The 19,467-nt window shown below is 36.5% G+C and overlaps 2 protein-coding genes and 1 long non-coding RNA gene across 3 annotated transcripts; all 3 read left to right on the top strand.

Annotated features, from left to right (window-relative positions):
- On the top strand, positions 372 to 1,149 carry LOC110265715. Its single transcript, XR_002351947.1, has 3 exons — positions 372 to 726; positions 799 to 879; positions 959 to 1,149. It is a non-coding gene; the product is annotated as an uncharacterized LOC110265715 (long non-coding RNA).
- LOC110265352 lies at positions 14,677 to 15,472 on the top strand. Its single transcript, XM_021108312.1, has 3 exons — positions 14,677 to 14,848; positions 14,927 to 15,195; positions 15,387 to 15,472. The coding sequence occupies exons 1-3, from the start codon at positions 14,677 to 14,679 to the stop codon at positions 15,459 to 15,461; spliced, it is 516 nt and encodes a 171-aa protein (XP_020963971.1). The 3' UTR covers positions 15,462 to 15,472.
- Positions 15,467 to 16,884, top strand: LOC107611428. The gene is made up of 3 exons (XM_021108905.1): positions 15,467 to 15,801; positions 15,898 to 15,999; positions 16,479 to 16,884. The coding sequence occupies exons 1-3, from the start codon at positions 15,790 to 15,792 to the stop codon at positions 16,854 to 16,856; spliced, it is 492 nt and encodes a 163-aa protein (XP_020964564.1). The 5' UTR covers positions 15,467 to 15,789; the 3' UTR covers positions 16,857 to 16,884.

The raw sequence follows: 19,467 nt of genomic DNA, 5'->3' as shown, positions 1-19,467 counted from the left end.
TTAAATCATTAACATTTCTAATATAATAATTTTATCGGTCACATTCATTATAAAAAAAGAGAGCTATTTTAACATAAATTTTTAACAGTCATAGTTAAGTATAAAAATTAATATATATTTTTGACAAACATCATAAATATCAAATTTTTTATATTTTTTTATTTATAATTTAATTGTAGAAAATTAGTCCTTAATTTACTCATTTATTTTCAACATACTCCATTATCCCTTTTTTTCGTTGAGCTCCGTCAATTTTAGCATCACACTGCTCTTAGTTTGGAATCATACTACTCATTCTTTATCTTCAAAATTTCAGTTTATTCTTCAGTTTCAAGATCTGATATCATTTTTTGTTAAAAATTTTTTGTTGAGAATTTTTTATGGTCGATAAGTGTCAAAATAAATAATATTTTTGACGGTTAATAAGTATCACAACACTACGGCAGAGGCGGACGATAGCTGCGACAAAATAGTGGCATTGGCCATAACCGCTGCTCATTCGAAGGATAGCGGCACAGGTGAGTGGCGGTCTTTACCGAGGCCGCAAAACACCCCTAGATAGCGGCCCAGCAGTGAAAATCGCCGCTCATTCGGGGTATATATCCTCAGGCCCGCTCGATTTGGCAAGCCTTCTTGGCGCGAAGAGAAGCAGGAGCAGAGGCGCGAAACACGCCCACCCTTCGTTTCGCAACATTACCTGGCGATTACCTCAAGAAACGCAGCTAAGTAGGTTTCAATTCATTGTTTCAATTCCCCCCGTTTCGTACTTCCAGCATTTGATTCCCCCCAATTGTTCAGAAATCCGCGTCTTGTGTTTTTGGTAGCGCGCCAAACGAGCAAGCGCAGAGCCCCGATTCATCAGCGGAAGAACCCACCCAAGTGAGCATTTGATCACAATTCAATTTGGCCATTCCCCTTGTCCTGTTACAACCATTAATCGAATTCCCCAATTTTGCAGAAACCCCCAATCTTTCGAGCTTTCCTCTGTCATCCACAATTCCTGAAACTCATACTCTCTCCTGTCTAGTTGCGCAGTTCCCATCGCGACCTCTCCCCTGTCACTGGTTAGTCCTGACACTCTGATCTTTTCTTGCTTTTTTCATTCTTGGTTAGAATTTTGCAAAAAAAATTTGATTTTATCTGTCTTTTAGTGGGGTTAATTGCTGCTCTTGTGTGATTGGAATTAGAAGGTACCCGTTTTTTTGATTTAATGGGTGCTTTGCATTGAAAGTGATAGTTAGAGTAGATAAATCAAAAAAGGGTCGTTATCATTATATTAGGGATGACTTTCCTTGGTTTGCATCTCTATTGCATCTTGTTCCTGTTTTTTTAAGTACCCAAGAATGTGTTTCTTTGGTTTGCATCTCTCCTCCACAGGAGAAATTGAGGAACTTTGCATTCTCTAATCTGCATCTTTTGTTTAATTGATAACTTTATCATGTAAAGTACAAGACATTGGTTTAAATTTATAAATTATATGGAGATGTAATAACAAATATGATGACATAGTACTTGATCATTGCCCTCTTGTGATTTGAATGAGTGGCTAAGATGTATTGTTATGAACTTGGATAAGATGAAGCTTTCTAGGTCTTGCATTTTTTGTTTTCTTTTTGGATTGGAAAAAAGAGATAATTTCATTAAGATGAGAAGATAATACAAATTGGGGATAAGGATTCCCTATACAAAGAATTGGGAATAAGGTTTATTACACGCACACGAGCTTTTCACTTTGTCTTTCTTCTGTATCTCTTGATCTTCTTAGCTATGTCTATATCTTATCACCAAGAATCTGATCAATCTACTATGAGAAACTATAGTTTCATAAAAACTCTAAAAATTATTAGCAAAAAAACTGCAATTTTATCTTCTAAATTCGAAACTAATTGTAGTTGATTCCGTTGGTTTTCTTTCTTTCCATGATGCTTCGATCCTTGTTCCAAAAAGATTATAGAATTCAGTTTTTTTTTCGAAAAATTGATTACAAGAAAAACACGCACGCACGCTAATTATTTTCATTAAAATATTGATACCATTGTGTGATGAGTGTGGAGTTGAAAAACAAGATTGAGGTGTTTGAGTGATCAGAGGAGCATGTTGATACCATTCTATTGTTTTAATTTTACAGATTCTGTTCTTCTCAATTGATTGTTCATTGTTGCTTTTTTCCTCCCCTTTTTCTTATGATCGATCATCAATGGCAAAATTGAAGAAGTGGATGATGATGAGAAACCGTGTTGTTATTTGATCATGTGTGTGTTTTTATTTTCATTTTGAAGAATCAAAAGTGGTAACAAAACAAGAAAAGTGAGATTTGTTTGCTGCATGTATGTGTACGAACTTGCAATGGATATTTTCAGTTGATGTTTAATCTCCTGAAGAACCTCTGCATAAACAGAAGAACATAGCTAATAACAAAGTCATTAAAGAAAGATTGAAATTGGGAAAATAAATATAGATTCATGATGTTAAAGTTTGATTTGAAGTGATCTTTCAATTAAGTAACTGGAAATTTGACTATAAGATTTAATTAAGTTATATGTTCGTACAGTATTATCAAAATTTTAAAACAAAATCTTTGTAGTTTAAAATTTTATAATTATATTCTGATGTTATATAAATTTTCTAATAGATTCCTAACAAGTAGAAAATGTAAGATACTTGCTGGTTAATAGCTCCCTTTCAGTGCAATGGCAAGGCATGGCAGTTAAACTCTCCCAAGTAGCCAAGACCTTTATATAGTAGTAGAGAAGTTGATTTAAATAGCTACTAGCTCCCTTTCTACAATTCACCTCTTTTGATGCACCATTTTCTTAAACTCCTGTTGATTCATTTGCTCTGAGCAATAGGCATAACACAGTTATGATGTAACTCTACATATCTAATTCAATATACTTGCTGGTTAACATTCATTATATAACAAGTATATGGTCATGGTTGGATTGATTATGTAGTATTTACTCTTGTTTTTATTGTATTATTAATTAAATAATCTTATATGGAATCCTAAATTAATCTAGTTTTAAATAGGATGCAAGTTCCTGATTGCATTGATTATGGCTAACTAGGAGGAATGCTACTTTCAATTTGATATTTTCAAATGGTCACATCTCAAGTTGACAAGATCTAGTCAATATTGAGAATAATATCTCTTAAATAACGTGACAGTATCAAATTGAAAGTAACACAAAGATCAAATTAAAGAGAAATTAAGCATTGAATCTTGCTGGCGTAACAGAAAGCAATAGAGTCATTGAATAAAGTGGCTTTATTCGATGTACATAATACTTTCATGCTAATCCATCACAAATTTGTTTGGATTATTGGATTTGGTCATGCTCTTATATTGTAAATGCAATAATTGCAACTGGATTCGAAGCAAATTCATAGACAAACCTTGTGTGTTTGAAGTTTCCATTAATTGATTCTTGAATGATGGATCAGGCATGGTTCTAAACAAAGTATCTTGATGAGAAGCTTGTGTATTCATTCATTTTCTTAGAATAGGGAGAAAAAAATTGAAGAAAAAAAATTAATCTTGTTAGAATGGTTTCATATTGTAGCATAAACTAAACTTCTATATTTTAAGTTATTTTTGTGCAGCATAATCAGTGATAAAATAGTTATAATTCTTATCATATAAAATCATTACTGAATACTATTGGCATTTTTTATTCTTTTATGATTTATATCATTTGTTTGGTTTTGTTTTTATACTGTGTATAGTCTTTCATGAAGATGCCGTTTTGTTTGGTGATATAAGAGTCATGAACTAATGATGGTCATGAGAATCAAATTTAAATGTATTTAACTGAATAGTGTTTTCAATGCTTTAATCATTGATTCTTTGTTTTTTAGAGAATATTATCCATATATCTTTTCCGAAAATATTCTTGAATGAAGGGTTAATAATTTATTTTTTTCACTAAACTAATCTATGCTATTTACACGGTCGAAGACAGGACAGGGGAACTAAAATTTGGCTTTCTTATAAGCATACAAGGCATAATATATCTACAATTTTAAGATCCTATCCTCTATCTGTTATAATTGTCCACCTAGCTTTTTTTTAATTATTTTTTAATTCTAAATTTCAATTCTGTTATGTCTTCCATCAATAAGATATTTTGTATATTTTATTCATTGTACATTATGATTTTTTAGTTATATTCATTGACTTATTTATTTTTAAAATTTTAAATTTATTCTTGTTTTCTTTTTCAATTTTTAAGGAAGTTTTTCTTTGTCTTTTCTTTTTCTGGACTTGGAACCAGCAGTTCTTTCTACCAGTAATCTTTTAAGAAAGCACAGAATTTTGCAATGAGTAAGCCTCTTTTCCAATACCTTTCGTGTGCTTCATGTTATCCGGGATGCAAGTAACTTTGTTTCTATTTCTCTTTTGAATTATTTCGTCGCTCCCTACATGGTATTGCTTGTAATATATTGTCGAATTTATTACGTATGGTACTCTCTCATATCATAATTGTGATCAACTGTTATTGGTTCTCCTAACACACACCCCCTTTTTTTTAGTTCCATTTCTTTTTTTTACTAATAATCTATTTGTATGTGCTAATTCATTTATTTAGACATTGATAAGAGTTGGATTACAAAGCCACGGGGTAGTATAGAATATAAGAATGGACTGAATAGATTCCTTGACTTTGCGTTTGACAATGCATCATCCGATGGGATGATACATTGTCCATGCCCTCTGTGTGGGTTCCGGTTTTTCCAAACTAGAGAAGCTGCATACGATCATCTTCTGATGAAACCATTTCCCCCTAACTATACCTTTTGGTTACATCACGGTGAGAGGATTGTAGACGAGAGACCCAGCGGTAGGGAAGAACTAGATTCCACTATAAATTCAGGAGATCAAATGCGTGACATGATCCACGACGCATTCAATTTGCCGGGACTGCAGAATGAGGATGAAGATTCCATGGATGGGCATGCTGGAGCCGTTGCGGATGGGTTGCCGTACTTATCCGAAGAACCTAGTCACGAGGCTCGTGCCTTTCAAGACTTGCTAAAGGACGGCGAGCAGGAATTATATCCGGGATGTTCTAGATTTTCGAAGCTGTCATTCTTGGTCAGGCTGTACCATATAAAGTGCATGTGCGGAGTGAGCAACAAGGCTTTCGGACTGATTCTAGAGCTATTGGGGGATGCCTTTGAGCATGCACAGATTCCGAAGACCTTGCACGATGCCAAGAGGATCATAAGGAAGCTGGGTATTGAGTACAAGAAGATAGATGCATGTCCAAATGACTGCATGCTATACCAGGGTTCCGACCACGGTCTTTCTAGATGCAAATGGTGTGGAGCATCGAGGTGGAAGCAAAAGACCAGGAAGAATTCTTTAGTAAGGATCAACGCCATTGTCAAGAAGAATGGTAAACCTCAGGCGGCGAAAGTTCTTCGTTATTTTCCTCTGATTCCACGGTTGCAGCAATTATTTATGTCCAGCAAGACAGCTGTGGACATGTTGTGGCACAAGAGAGGCACCAACTCTGACGGTTTCTTGAGGCATCCCAGAGACGGCGAGGGTTGGAAAGCATTCGACATGAGATATACTGACTTTTCCTGCGATCCGCGCAGTGTTCGCTTAGCCTTGGCCAGTGATGGCTTCAATCCTTACGGAAACCTCAGTTCAAAGTACTCAATATGGCCAGTGATTCTTATTCCATACAACTTACCCCCATGGATTTGCATGAAACAAACCAACTTTATACTCTCTATGATTATTCCCGGTCCTAAAATGCCTGGCAATGACATAGATGTATACCTGCAGCCCCTGATCGATGAGTTGAAGCAGTTGTGGGCCGGTGTTGATACCTACGACGCCAGTGAGAAGAAAACATTCAAGATGCGTGCAGTGTTGATGTGGACTATCAGCGATTTTCCTGGCTTGGGCAATTTATCTGGTTGGAATATGTACGGCGGGAGAGCTTGCCCCACGTGTAATTTGGACGCCGAGACTAGGCGACTCACCTTCAGTCAGAAATGGTGTTATATGGGTCATCGTCGCTTCTTGAATCGCGATCACAGATATAGACAAGACCGGATTAGATTTGATGGTAAAGTAGAGGATAGATCCCCACCTACCAAATTGACTGGCTGGGATATACTGAGACAATTGGAGGGTGTGCCCGTCTCACAGGGAAAGGTGCAAGCGGTGGGGGTAAAAGAAGACGCGGACATCAGACCGGGCTGCAAGACGAGTCACCCTGGAAGAAGAGGAGTGTATTCTTTGATTTGTCATACTGGGAGAACAACGAATTACGTCACAACCTTGACGTCATGCACATAGAGAAGAATGTGTGCGACAACATTGTATTCACCATGTTGAACGAGAGTGGTAAATCCAAAGACCACCTAAAAGCTCGTAAAGATCTCCAGTTGATGGGAATCAGGCATGATATGTGGCCACTTGAAGGTGGAAAGTATCCCGCTGCAGTCTTTACCATGTCGAACCCACAGAAGGATGTCTTTCTTAGGACCATCAAGAATGTGGTCTTTCCAGACGGGTACTCTAGCAACATCTCTCGCTGTGTTGACTTAAAACAGCGCAAGTTATTTGGTTTGAAGAGTCATGACTGCCATGTTCTAATGGAACATCTGTTGCCAGTTGCGTCAAAACACGTATTGCCCACCCCAGTGTCCGCCGTCTTGGCTGATTTATCAGCCTTCTTCCGACTAATATGTAGTAAATCCATAGATCCTCAACAACTTCCTCTCCTTCAGGATCGTGTGGTCCATACTCTGTGCCACATGGAGATGATATTTCCACCTTCCTTCTTCACAGTTATGGTTCATCTAACGGTGCATTTGGTCGAGGACGTACGTCTCGGTGGCCCAGTGCACTACCGGTGGATGTACCCAATTGACAAACCCCATTTGTAGGGTTTATCTTGTATTGATTTTTGGGGATTTTATCAACTTTTACCCACATTTATTCAATGAAATAGCATGGTTTTATAACTTCTCCCTTAATTGTGCTTAAGAGTGAAAACATGCTTTTTAGGACTTAAAATAGCTAAATTTAATTCACCTTGATTCTATTAGATGCCTCGATATGTTTGTTAAGTGATTTCAGATTTAGGAGGCAAAGATTGGATTAAGGGAATGAAGAAAAAGCATGTAAAGTTTGAGAACTCATGAAGAAATGATGGAACCAAAAAGCTGTCAAGCCTGACCTCTTCGCACTTAATTGACCATAACTTGAGCTACAGAGGTCCAAATGATGCGGTTCTAGTTGGGTTGGAAAGCTAACATCCGGGGCTTCGAAACGATATAAGATTTGCCATAGTTACATCGCGCATAGGGGCGCGCACAAAGTTCTTGAAGATAACACCAAGCCACGTAACAAAGAGGATGAGGTTGAAAGTGAAGAAATTCGTCAAGAGGTGGAAATACACAAAGAAGAGCACAAGGAAGTAGACCTTGCATTATCTAAGTGTGGGGAGGTCTCCCTTCCCGAGTCACCATCCAACACAACATTCAAGTGGGTAAAATTCCTATCCATAAGCTTTACTTTTTCGCTTGAATATGGTTTGATTGAAACAGATGGACAACTTAGAGCTCTTTGTGGAATTAAAAGCAAGAATGAGTTGTGTAGTGGTTGCGAGTTGGGAATTAGGCTCATTAAGGTCAAAGCTTCAAGGTATAGGGATGATGTTGGGACAAGGATTACTTTATACGGATCTAGGAGAAAGCATTGGTGGAGTAAAGAGAATTCTATGAGTCAATCACCTTTATGTCAACTGCTCATCCGACAAAACCATGAAACTCAACTAACGGATGGGTGTGAAGACAAGATATGGGATCCCGGTTCGCTATGTGAAGACCAACTATGGGGACTCATATCTTGGGTAGAACTGTGCCCAAGCTTGATGAACATGGTTGGAAATTCTGTCAACCAATTGAGAAGAAAAGATCCTTGGAGATTCAAGGACGAGTACAAACACAAGCCACCATGACAATAGAAGTGAGGAATGGGTAGTTAGATTAGCACTTGATTGTATAGGTCATTATATAGGTTAGGTGGGAAAGTTTAAGTTAATCAAAGATTCAAATCCTAAGTCCACTAGCCATATATGATCCTACCTTGACCTAGCCCCATTACAACCTAAAGAAAAGACCTCATGATACATGTATGCATGCATTGAATAATGTTGATTGTTAGAAGAAAAACAAATCTTGGAAAGCATGATTAGGGGAGAATTGAGAGAATCAACCCCAAACACCGAGCGACTAGAGTGCAAACACTTCCGGTGAGGGTTCGATGCTCAATTCCTTGATTCCTGGCTTTCATGAGCGTTCTTCTCGCAAGTCTACTTGAACTTCATTTTGATATTCGAATTGGTAGGATTCATGAATCGTTATATGATCTTGGCCCTACTTGTGCACGTATGACTTGGAGGATTGATCTATTTTTAACCAAGTAGGTAAAACTATTTTGCATTTAGTTGCATATAGTTTAGGTTGCATATAGTTCATTTACATGGAATAAATGTTGAAGAACACTACCCTGCAAGTCCTTTGAGAGACGACCCGAGGTTTAAATACTTCGGTTTATAGATTTTAGGGGTTTGTACTTGTGACAAACAACTTTTTGCATGAAAGGATTATTGTTGGTTTAGAGACTATACTTCAACGAGATTTCATTTGTGAAATTCTAAACCGTCAAAAATCCGTTCGTCACCAATCGAGAGGTAAAGATCTACTTAGGCTTTCTCGGCCTATTTTAGTAGGATATCTGTCACCTAGTAATTTATGTTATGTTCTCGAAGGTACCTATGTCGTCTCAAGCAGTACGTGCGTAACAGGGCACAACCGGAAGGATCGATTGTAGAGGGCTACCTATCCGAGGAGATTCTCACATTCTGTTCAAGATACCTAGATAACGTGGAGACTAGGATCAACCGACCGACACGCGTTGACGACCGTCCGAGCGATGCTCCGCCGAGCGAGATTGCCAACATGTTCCCAGAGGTTGGAAAGGCAGTCGGGGCAGCTTCATTTTTCACACTAAGTCCAATCGAAAAGCTTCAGGCACATCGTCATGTACTGGTTAACTGCATTGCTGTAGAGAAATTCTTGGAGTACGTATAGAGCTTGGGTTCTAAAATTATACAATGAGCCAATTTGATATTGATGGTACTGAACTTGAAGTATCTTTTTGTGTGCACAGTGAGTACAGAGCCATCACAAAGAGAAAACTGCGAAGTAAAACAAGGTCCCAGTCTCACATAGATAGTGTTGTGCACAGAGAATTTTCGAACTGGCTCAGGCATGAGGTAATCTCTAAAATCTGAGGATCCTACTACCCTTTGGTGCTTTCTTGCCTCTAATGTTTCAATGCCAGGTCCCATTTGGAAGCACCAATCATTCGAACGAGTTGCAATGGCTCGCCTGCGGTCCAATTGCTCAGGCCAAACGCTATCAGGCGTACAACGTCAATGGATTTAAATTTAGGACCATGTCAAGGGAGGAAGGGATGAAAACACAGAATAGCAGGGTTTATGTCACTTCGGATACTAGAAGTTATGCAAGTAAACGGGATGCCAATGTTGCTGTTGGCGGTGTCTCGTATTACGGGAGATTAGTAGACATCATCGAGCTTAACTACAGTGGTCAATTCACTGTAGTCTTGTTCAAGTGTCTTTGGGCAGATACCACGTCGGGGAGAGGCATCCGACAAGATGTTTTGGGCCACACCTGTGTCAATTTTGCCATGCCGATTCACACCGGTGAACATGAAGACGATGAGCCGTACATCTTGGCATCTGAGGCGCGTCTTGTGTTCTACGTGGAGGATGAGGTGGAGAGCGGATGGAGTGTAGTAGTCCATGTGAAGCCAAGAGATTTGTTTGACATGGGCGAAGATTATGAACACTGTGAGGTCGACCTTCATCCACAGTCCTGTATGACTAGCTTGCCTGAATTTGATGTCGAAGGCCTGCGGTTGACAAGAGACGGCGATTTAGAGGAGACCATTACCGACGGGGTTGAAGATTGTGATGAGGCAGCCGATTCCTAAAATACTGAGTTGTATTTAGTGGAGTGTATTTTAGTCATATCATTAGACAGTATATCATTAGACAGTAGGTTGAATGGAATGAGTTTTCTTAGATTCTTTAAAATTTATCCTTTCATATATAATTCTCTTATCTAATTGGGTCTTCACAATATTGTAGCCTCTCCTTCAAGTCTTCCTACGATCACGTTTTTATACTGTCCTTGGACATTCTTTACATCTCCGTTGACTTTCAGGGAAATTGGAGAGCAGAGACTTCTTTCTCATTTCCAGAAGCCGTTGGTTTGCAGAGAAGATGATAGATGCGTCTCCTTTCTCTTCATTGGAGGACGCAATCTCATTTGCAAGGCAGTTGTGGTTCAAAGAGTCCCGTATACAATCATGGTTGGATGCCTTCTCTGGACACAGTCACCTCTTTCGAGCCATTCGTTATGCCCCGGGATCAATGATGAGGGTTTGTTTGCCGCTGCCCGATTTAATTTTGTAAATCCTTTTCTTATTCGTGAATGAAACCCATATTCACATGGTTATGTTTAAATTTTAGGAAATGCTTCATTGGGACCGAAAGTACCGGGCTAAATTTGGGTTTGAGTTTATAACAAGTACGGAAACATGGTTATCACAGGAAATACTTGACGAGGTGAAGGTAAAATAGTTTATATTTTCCTTGCTATTTATCTAAAGTATATAAAACTGAACCTTGATATTTGCTTTCTAGAGTTAATAAATTTGAGTCATTAAGGCGAATCACCTTTGAGGCTGGGTAGTTTAATTGTATTTTGTATAGCAAGATTAACTTGATGAGATATGTTTGCTAGAAGATAATAGCATATAATAGAGACCCTATAGTTGTACTCAATCATATAATATAGACCCTCTTGCAAAAAGTTTTAGAAGGGTTGTGTTAACTATAAGGAGAAGTATTAGAAGGATATTTAGGAAGGTATATCCGTATGCATAACAGAATTTATAAGTTGCAACAAGAAGGGCATTCTCTTCTGGATAAAATCTATAAGTTGTGAAAGTAATAGGATCGAACAAGAATAAATGTAGGGGATGAAATGTGGATGAAGAAAAGATTTGCTCGAGGAGGAAACCTGGCACAACCAGCAGCCCTTTAGCTGCTCTAATGCAACAGTGCTGGCATGCAGATTGGAGCAGATTGAATGTAGCTGTTACATATTCATATATGGTATGATGACATATGGAAGAGAAGTGGTGGCTTGCAGCAGCATGTAGTGATCTGGTAGTAAGGGGCTGCAATTTTAGTGGCAATGAGGCAGTTCTTTCCTGCATTGGTTCAGTAGTACAGGGTTGAGGTGCTGCAGTACCTGGGGGAAGGTTGCTCTTGACGTTAGTTTGTGGCACTAGAATGGGAACTGGAGATTGGGATGTTTACTGATTAAGCTGTTGGTTTTCGTGATCTTTGAGCTATGTGCTGCGTTTCTTTTCTGAACTTTCTTCAATTGGTATGGCTATGTTTTGGAACATGCAGCTAAGCATGAGATTAAGGCTATTTTTTGAACTGATTAAAGTTTTCCTTTTCTTTATCGTTTTACTTATTCTGGATTTGTTGCATTGTGAATATATGGTTTTGTTGTTTTGGGGTTCTGGTTGAAAAGCTCCCGCAAGGCAACATTATTGCACTATAGGCAGGCAGCACACTGTATGTGTATATGCATAAAGGGCATGGGACAGATGGTTAACTCAGGTTTTTGCAAAAAGTTTTTCTACATTATCTTGGTGGTGTGTTGTGTAGGTTCGCTATGAAAATACTCTTGTTGTTGAACTGGATATTGCAGCACGAGAGGAATTCAAACTCATAGAACATGGACTCGAACGACTATGGGAACGTAAGATGATCAACTTTTTAGTAGTTTAATTAGTATGATTATGTTCATACACTGATTCTGGATATTCTGTGCTTATATTTGGCTATGATGTACCTCTCAGGGTTAGCTCGATCCCAGATTCAGGAGGCATCGGTAGAAACGGGGGAGGTGGTTCCGGATTCAGTGGAGAAAGAGGCCGTTGTCTCCTCCGATAACTCTGAAGAGGCTGATTCTGCTGGACAAAAGGGTTCGATGCTGTCATATGACCTCAATAAAACGCCAGATGAGAATGAATATCCGTATAGTGGAATGTCTCCTGATAAGAAGAATGCTTGGCACCTATCTATGTGGGCGACACGATACCTGAACCCTTGAGGATATTGCAATAGTATAATTGAAAATTTTGGTTTCAAATTTATAGGATGCCCAAAACTTGTGTTTTGAAGTTGTCGTGACTTTATAACGCTTCATATTATTTTTAGGGATTGTTAGTATGCTGCATTGAAGACCATTAGTCTACTATTTTAACTATTTCTGCATTTTTTTATTTTGACTACTCCAAGATGCTGATTAATATAAAGTTTTTTGGGACAAATTCAGTTTCATTGTTGTTGGCAATGAAAATATGCCAAATGATCAACAAGCCCAATTTGATTTTCCAGGCATTGCAGAATATCTTTGCTGCACGTGTATCATTCAAGATACACAAAAAAATAAAGGTTTCAATTGCCATGAAATTGTCACTATTTTAATTTCACGGTGTTGAATGCTTATGTTTAAGTGCAAAGTCCTTGCAAACAATTAAATGGGAATAATAACTAGTGAAAAATTTAAGTGCAAATCTTGTTAAATGCTACAAATGCTACAGTATGAGCAAATAGAAAGAATGGCAAATCCTTTGCAAAATAGAAAGATAAGAACCAGCTGCACCATGAACTGCGGCAAAATTGGGAAAAGCTTCTCCTCCACTGAAATATCATAACCATAGTGAAGATAGATGTGATAGAAATGGATGGGAAGAAATTTGGATCAAGAACCAGGATAATAGGGATGTTGTTATAATCATTCCCGCGTCTCACAATTTTTTCTTTTTATTTGGGCAATGCTATGATCATTATATAACAACTAGTGGATCTGGTTCTACCAAATTTCAAAAAAACCCAGCTACTGCGCCCTACCCCTTCTCCTCACTCCTTATACACGTTAAAACCCACGAAGCCCTAGCTCACTATTCTGCTCTGTCTTTGTTGTCGACGAAGAGTACTGCTCATCCGCATCCTTGATTTTCAGGTTTCAGAACCTCCCGGTCACCTCGCTCTCTCTATCATTTCAAGTTCCAGAACCTGCCACCCTCTCTATCCCGGTAACTACCCCAATTTCTTTCAAATACATTTGTGATGTTCTAATGTTATTGCTTCTTGCTATCTGTCGATACTTGTTGGGAAACAAGTGGTGTGTTTACTATAACAATTTAGGATGAGAGGTGGAGTATAGGTTCATTATTACTACTGTGATTATCTTGCTTCTCATGTACCCATGAAGATTCCGACTTTGATATATTTTGATGAACTTGGGGACATCATAAGCTTGCATTTATGCCGTCTACAACTTGATTTATCATATATGCCATTTTTATCAACTCAGGATATGCTTGGGAGTTTAATGTAATTGGGAAAAAAGGATGAAGGGTAGAGATTTTGGGAATTAAGAACTCCCAGTTATAGGTTGAAAATTTGTTATTAACCAATTATTATATACACAATAAAATTGGAATAGTTACTTGGTTAGCAAATAAGCGTGTTATGTGTTGTAACTTCTCCCCTGTTTACACGTTACCATTGGTACACATTATTAAAAGTTATTTGTGTTTGGACTTTGATAATGAACAAATCAAGAATAGAGTCATGGGTGAAACATTATTTTATTTTTTATATAATCAAAGTATGCTTGTTTTTTCCTTTTTTCTTTTTTTAATAAAATGGCACATTTGTAAATAAGGTTGCTTAGTGAAGAAGAATGGATTTCGGCAGTTCCAAAAGAGTGAGTACTATTGTTTTAGTGGTATGATATAATGCTACACGACAATAAGAATAGAAAATTTGGTCCATGTATACTAGAGTTTTAATGATTAATTAGGTCATACAGGGACATTTTTTCTATTAGATTTTGTTATTTAACTTTTCAAGATTTAGCTATTTCTGATAAGCAAATATTTATAACTTATATATAGGTCAGACAAATTATGCTTATATAGAGATCTATGCTGGTGGGTTTCTTAGTCAGACCTTGTAGTATTTTTAATAGTCCAATTTTGGTGCATTTGTATTGTGCTTGTAAATGCATTCAGATAACTGTGTCAAAAATTTAGTTTTTCACATTGCTAATTATTTTGACGTGCCGGGCAATATTGTTCAAATGCATCTTTTAAATTCTTGTAGCAAATCATTACTATTGACTACTATAAACCCAGATTATGAAACATGTATATACCTTCTGCTCCAGTGATTTTTTCTGTTATAATTGTTGATGAATGCTGTTCGAACTCGATCATGGTTACACACAAATTATTTTAATTGGATATTAATTTGACTTGATTTTATCCTGTCCACTGGTGTTATGGCATTTAGATGGCTAGGAAAGGTCGGTACACGAAAAAGCCAAAATCAGGACTAGGATGTCAGCAACCTCTAACCGCTCCACCAAGCTGACTCTCAAGTCCTCCCCGCTGGTGGTGACGGCATCCCTCCAACTTCCCGCCCATTTTGTCCGCCGCGCAGTGAACCTAGGCCTGCTACACAAATGAGCGCAAATAGCGTTCACAACTCGGAGCTAGGCCAGGAGACCCTTTTGGAGGCTAATGCTCCAGAGGTAGAATCTCGTGATCATGAAGATGACGACCACTCTAGTGCTTCTGGAGCTCAGAGTCGTAAAAGGCGCAAGACTACAGAGTTTTGGACAGTTAAGATAATCGGTAACGTATTTTATAATTTTTCTATAATCGATTTGAGCTATGTTAAATAATTTTTTTTGTGCATACTTTCAACAACAGATGCACACATAAGGATTTATATTTTGCTTATAGATTCTGACGGCACAGTCAAGCCGGCAAGATTAAGCGTGAGGGAGGCTATGGAACGGCCTAATGGGAGAAGGATCGTGCTGAGATTCAACAACGAAATGCAGCCAATTGGAGACGAGGCTGGACTGCTAAGTGGGGTGCTTGGTCTGCTTGGATCTGACTACGCAAAATTTCCTATCGGTAAGGAAAGTTGGCACAAGGTTACCACTAAAAACAAGGTGTATAACGAATGTGTGAAGGTAAAGATTTAAATCCCCTTTGTAACAAATTTGCTTATTGTTCAATTATTGACAAATTGTATTATGAAATATATGTGCAGTAAATTTTTCAAATCTGCTTCAATTTAAATCCCCTTTGTAACGATTTAAAGCCCCTTTGTAACAAATTTATTTTATTAACAAATCTGCTTATTGTTCATTTATATGTGCAGCAAATTTTTCATTTTGACGAAGATAGTGAAGGTAGTATCAAGAAATATATTTTGCAAAGTATGGGAAGGTCTTAGAAGGAAACAAGGCTGAGGTTGTATAATGCCTTCTACGAGCCAACATTCACATTTGAGCAGAATATCGAGCACCGTCCGTCAGGAATTGATCAAGAGCACTGGAGAGAGTTCCTAGAATATCGTGCCAAACCTGAGACGAAGGTAATCCAGTATACCATTGGTAGAATGTGCTGTATTTTATGTAGCATTAAGTGCTATTAAATCAGTATTTAATTGTGACTTTAATTTGGCATTTATGGACCGATAGGAGAAATGCAAGAAGAACGCGACTAATCGATCAAAACAAGTATATACCCATACTGGCGGTTCAAAAAGCTTCGCACGGCGGATGGAAGAAGAGGTACTCCACTTGTTATTCACTGTTTGGACTATCTATATGACTTAAGTTTTCTTGATTGTGTGGAATACGGTAATGGCGTAAATGTTGTTGTTACAGTCTGAAGAACAAGGAAGAAGAATTGGTAGAGGAGAGCTATGGATAAAAGTGCACAAGAAAAATGATGGCTCCTATATGAATGAGGAAGCAAGGGCAATTGGTGTAAGTACTACTTCTCATAAATTTTTGGTAAAATTATGTTTTCAAATACGTTAATAGTTTAGTTCTCTATTATATTTTGTTCTGTTTTTCTTTGCTTAATGGTTTGGACTTGGGTTGGAAACAGCAAGAAGGTATTGAAAGATGAGTTTCTATCAATCCTAATTCAAAATGGACCCACGGAAAATTTTTTTTCCAACACTGGTTTCTTTTATTAAGTTTGCTATTTTACCTCAGTTATTTCTAGAGAGTTTAAACTTCTATGTAATTTAGAGACAGCTAGGTTTAAATTGATATAAATCAATTTAAATTATTCCTTATTTCTTTTTATAGTGTTAGCAACATCCTATGTGACGTGCGTTATTTTGGTTGTTTTACATAAATTACTTTCGAACCATATATCTTTCTCTCATATTTGACTGAGTTTTTATTGACATAGACCGATAAATGCTATGATTGTATTTGCTAATTTGTGTCTGTAGGAAAGAATTGAGGAGATTGAGCAACAGGATGAATCTTCTAGAGTGTTGTCTCAAAATGATTCCATTGCTCAGGTTTTTGGTAAAGAAAAACCGGGTAGAGTACGTGGTGTGGGTTTCGGTCCGACTCCTACCCAACTCTTCGGTTCGAATTCACGTGCGCCAGGCAACATAGTCGAAGAAGAGGAGACCCAGAGGAAGTTATGTGCACTGGAGGCAGAATTGGAAAGCGAGAAGTTGAAGAGGAAGGCAATGGAAGACGAGGCAGCAGTAGATAAGAAAAAGATGCAGGCGATGGAGAGAGCTATGATTTATCTTTTTCAAAGGCAGGGTGAGGAGCTGCCGGGAGACATCGCTGTAGGGATGAGTTCCGTGGAATGAAAGAGTGAACAATAATAGTAGGATTAGATAGTGTTTGGATCGAATCAAGTATTTTTTTTTTCTTTAAATTAGACTATGCAACTCTTTGCAAGAGATTTGTACTCTTCATATTTTTATGAAAATATTATTTTGGCTTGCAGATAATTTATTTGTTTTTTGTACAATTTTACATTCTAAAGTCTAAAATATTTTAACACTTAAGATATTACAAAAATCTAAAAAGCCACAAAAAGAAAACAAAATAGTTCTGATATTAAAAATTACACGATTTTTTTAATAAAAATTCTATTTTCCTGTTTTTTAATTATTCTTAATTTTGCGGCGGTTTAGAACAGCCGGAAAATCGAACAAAGTAATTGGAAAATTTGCATAGATTGCGGCGGTTACAAACCGCCAGAGAATGTTTCGGAAAAACTGGACTGTTTTGTGGTGGTTCTAAAAACGCCGCAAAACAAGCGGCATCAAGCAAAGATCAAACTGAATTGTGGCGGTTTTGGAACCGCCGGTGAACATGCCAGTAATTGTGTCACTCTCGTTTAGCGGCGGTTTTTTGAACGAACGCCGCGAAATACTGATTTGGCGGCGGTTATGCCAGCGGTTATTAAAAACCGACGCCGAATATAACCCCCGCGCCCATAACCGTGGCAGTTGGGAGAGCCGCCGGTCTTTGATTTTGCGGCGGTTTAAAACCGCCGCTAAAAACTATAAACTATATTACATACATCACTAAAAATTAATACAGATTATCTATATAAAATACTTTTAACTCTCTTTAACAAATCGTTGTATATGTATTGGCATAGTCTATTTTGTAATTTTACAAATAATATTGTGTAAAAAATAATAAAAAATATTAAATTTGTACAATTAAATTTCACACCTTCATTTATATGTAATATAATTTCACCCTCAAAATATACTAATAAACACATTAGTTTTATGGTTTCAAAAAATAAAAACTTCTCAAAAAAACAAATTAATAAAAATGTCCTATTATATAAAATTTATTGAGTTAAAATATTTTTTTCAAATTTTTTCATAAATATATTTTTTTAATTAAATAAACTAATCTCGCATCCTGCCATTTTTCATAAATACATTTTTTTTAAGTAAATAAACTAATCTCGCATCCTGCCAAATGGATTCAGGAAAAATAAAGAAAATATTTTTTGTAGTGGACGAAAAGCTTTTGCTTTTACTTTATTCCATGATCATGAAGTTTAATACCTCACATACCCATAATAAAGAACAATTCCAAAAAATTGCCATATTTAATTAATTTTTGAGCAGCCATTATGTAGTGGCTCTTTATTATATAAAGTTAATAGTCAAAATCGTCCCTTAAAGATATCTCGATTTCTATTTTGGTCATCGAAAGACAAAATTAATCGAAATCGTTCCCGAAAGATACATGACTTGGTCACGTTAGTCCTTCTGTCAGTTGGATGATGACGTGTCACGTTAAGTATCATGTGGCATGATGATGTGGTGGGTTAATGCCACGTGTCACAAGATGATTAGTTGACGTATCAGATCAGTGACACCTGACACGCCACGTGTCACTTGACATGTAAAAAGGTTATTTATAATCAAAATAGTAATTGAAAGTTCAGACGTAAGTCATTTTCATCCCTAAAATTTTAAAAATTAATCAAATTAGTCTTCATATAATTTTTTTATTTTTTCTTGATAATATTAAATTTGAAATATTTTTTGATACTACTAATTTTAATAGAAATGTAATTGACAAAGAAAAAATTAGTAATTGTATCTTTTCTTCTTAAAAATTTTTCAATAAAATTATCTCTCTCCTTTAATTCTTCTTAAAATCTCTCTTATTCTTTTCTATTCTAAAATCTTTTTCTTACATTATTACATTTTGCTGGAATATATATATATATACTCAAAATTAAAATGTATGTATTTGTTAACCTAAACAAAGTTATATGCTCAAAATCAAAATTTATGTATGTTAACCTAAATAAAGTTATACCACTTTTTTTTTACTACATCTTTTTTTTTCCATTACGATATTACTTTTACATATAGGATGTAATTGTAGTAATATTAAAAGTAAAAATTCAAGAAGATCCACAAATTTTGCTTCAATTTCAAACTTTACAAAATATTGAAAATTTGTTGCTTATTATTATTATTATTATTATTATTATTATTATTATTATATATGCTAAACGAATTGCTTCTTAAGCGTACTATATGCAAAGATCATAATAAATTTGTGTATTTCATATGTTTGAGATAGATTGTATAATTTTTCTTTTAATATCACTACTATTACATACTATATGTAAGTAATACCGTAATGGAAAAAAAAAGATGTAGTAGAAAAAAAAAAAGGAAAAGTCTAGGGGATCAGTAACTTTATTAAATTCTCGCCAGCATGTAACCAGCAAAGAAAAGTGAGCCATTGGATAAAATCTCACACCAATCTCACACAATTAAAATTATCATTGATGGCTATTTGATGGCTACAAATCACAAAAGTTACTGCCCCCTAGCACTCCTCGAAAAAGAATAGTGGTATAACTTTGTTTAGGTTAACATACATAAATTTTGATTTTGAGCATATAACTTTGTTTAGGTTAACAAA

This window comes from Arachis ipaensis, chromosome B08 (assembly GCF_000816755.2).
Source record: "Arachis ipaensis cultivar K30076 chromosome B08, Araip1.1, whole genome shotgun sequence".
Classification (NCBI taxonomy): domain Eukaryota; kingdom Viridiplantae; phylum Streptophyta; class Magnoliopsida; order Fabales; family Fabaceae; genus Arachis; species Arachis ipaensis.
The sequence above is the reverse complement of the archived record's forward strand: the minus strand, read 5'-3'. Positions and strand labels throughout refer to the sequence as shown.

Coding starts and splice junctions, on each gene's coding strand:
- LOC107611428 (XM_021108905.1), top strand. Junction 16,000..16,478: donor AGGAAGCAAGGGCAATTGGT/GTAAGTACTACT, acceptor TTGTGTCTGTAG/GAAAGAATTGAGGAGATTGA.
- LOC110265352 (XM_021108312.1), top strand. CDS start 14,677: ATGAGCGCAAATAGCGTTCACAACTCGGAGCTAGGCCAGGAGACCCTT. Junction 14,849..14,926: donor TTGGACAGTTAAGATAATCG/GTAACGTATTTT, acceptor TTTCAACAACAG/ATGCACACATAAGGATTTAT. Junction 15,196..15,386: donor TGTATAACGAATGTGTGAAG/GTAAAGATTTAA, acceptor TTATATGTGCAG/CAAATTTTTCATTTTGACGA.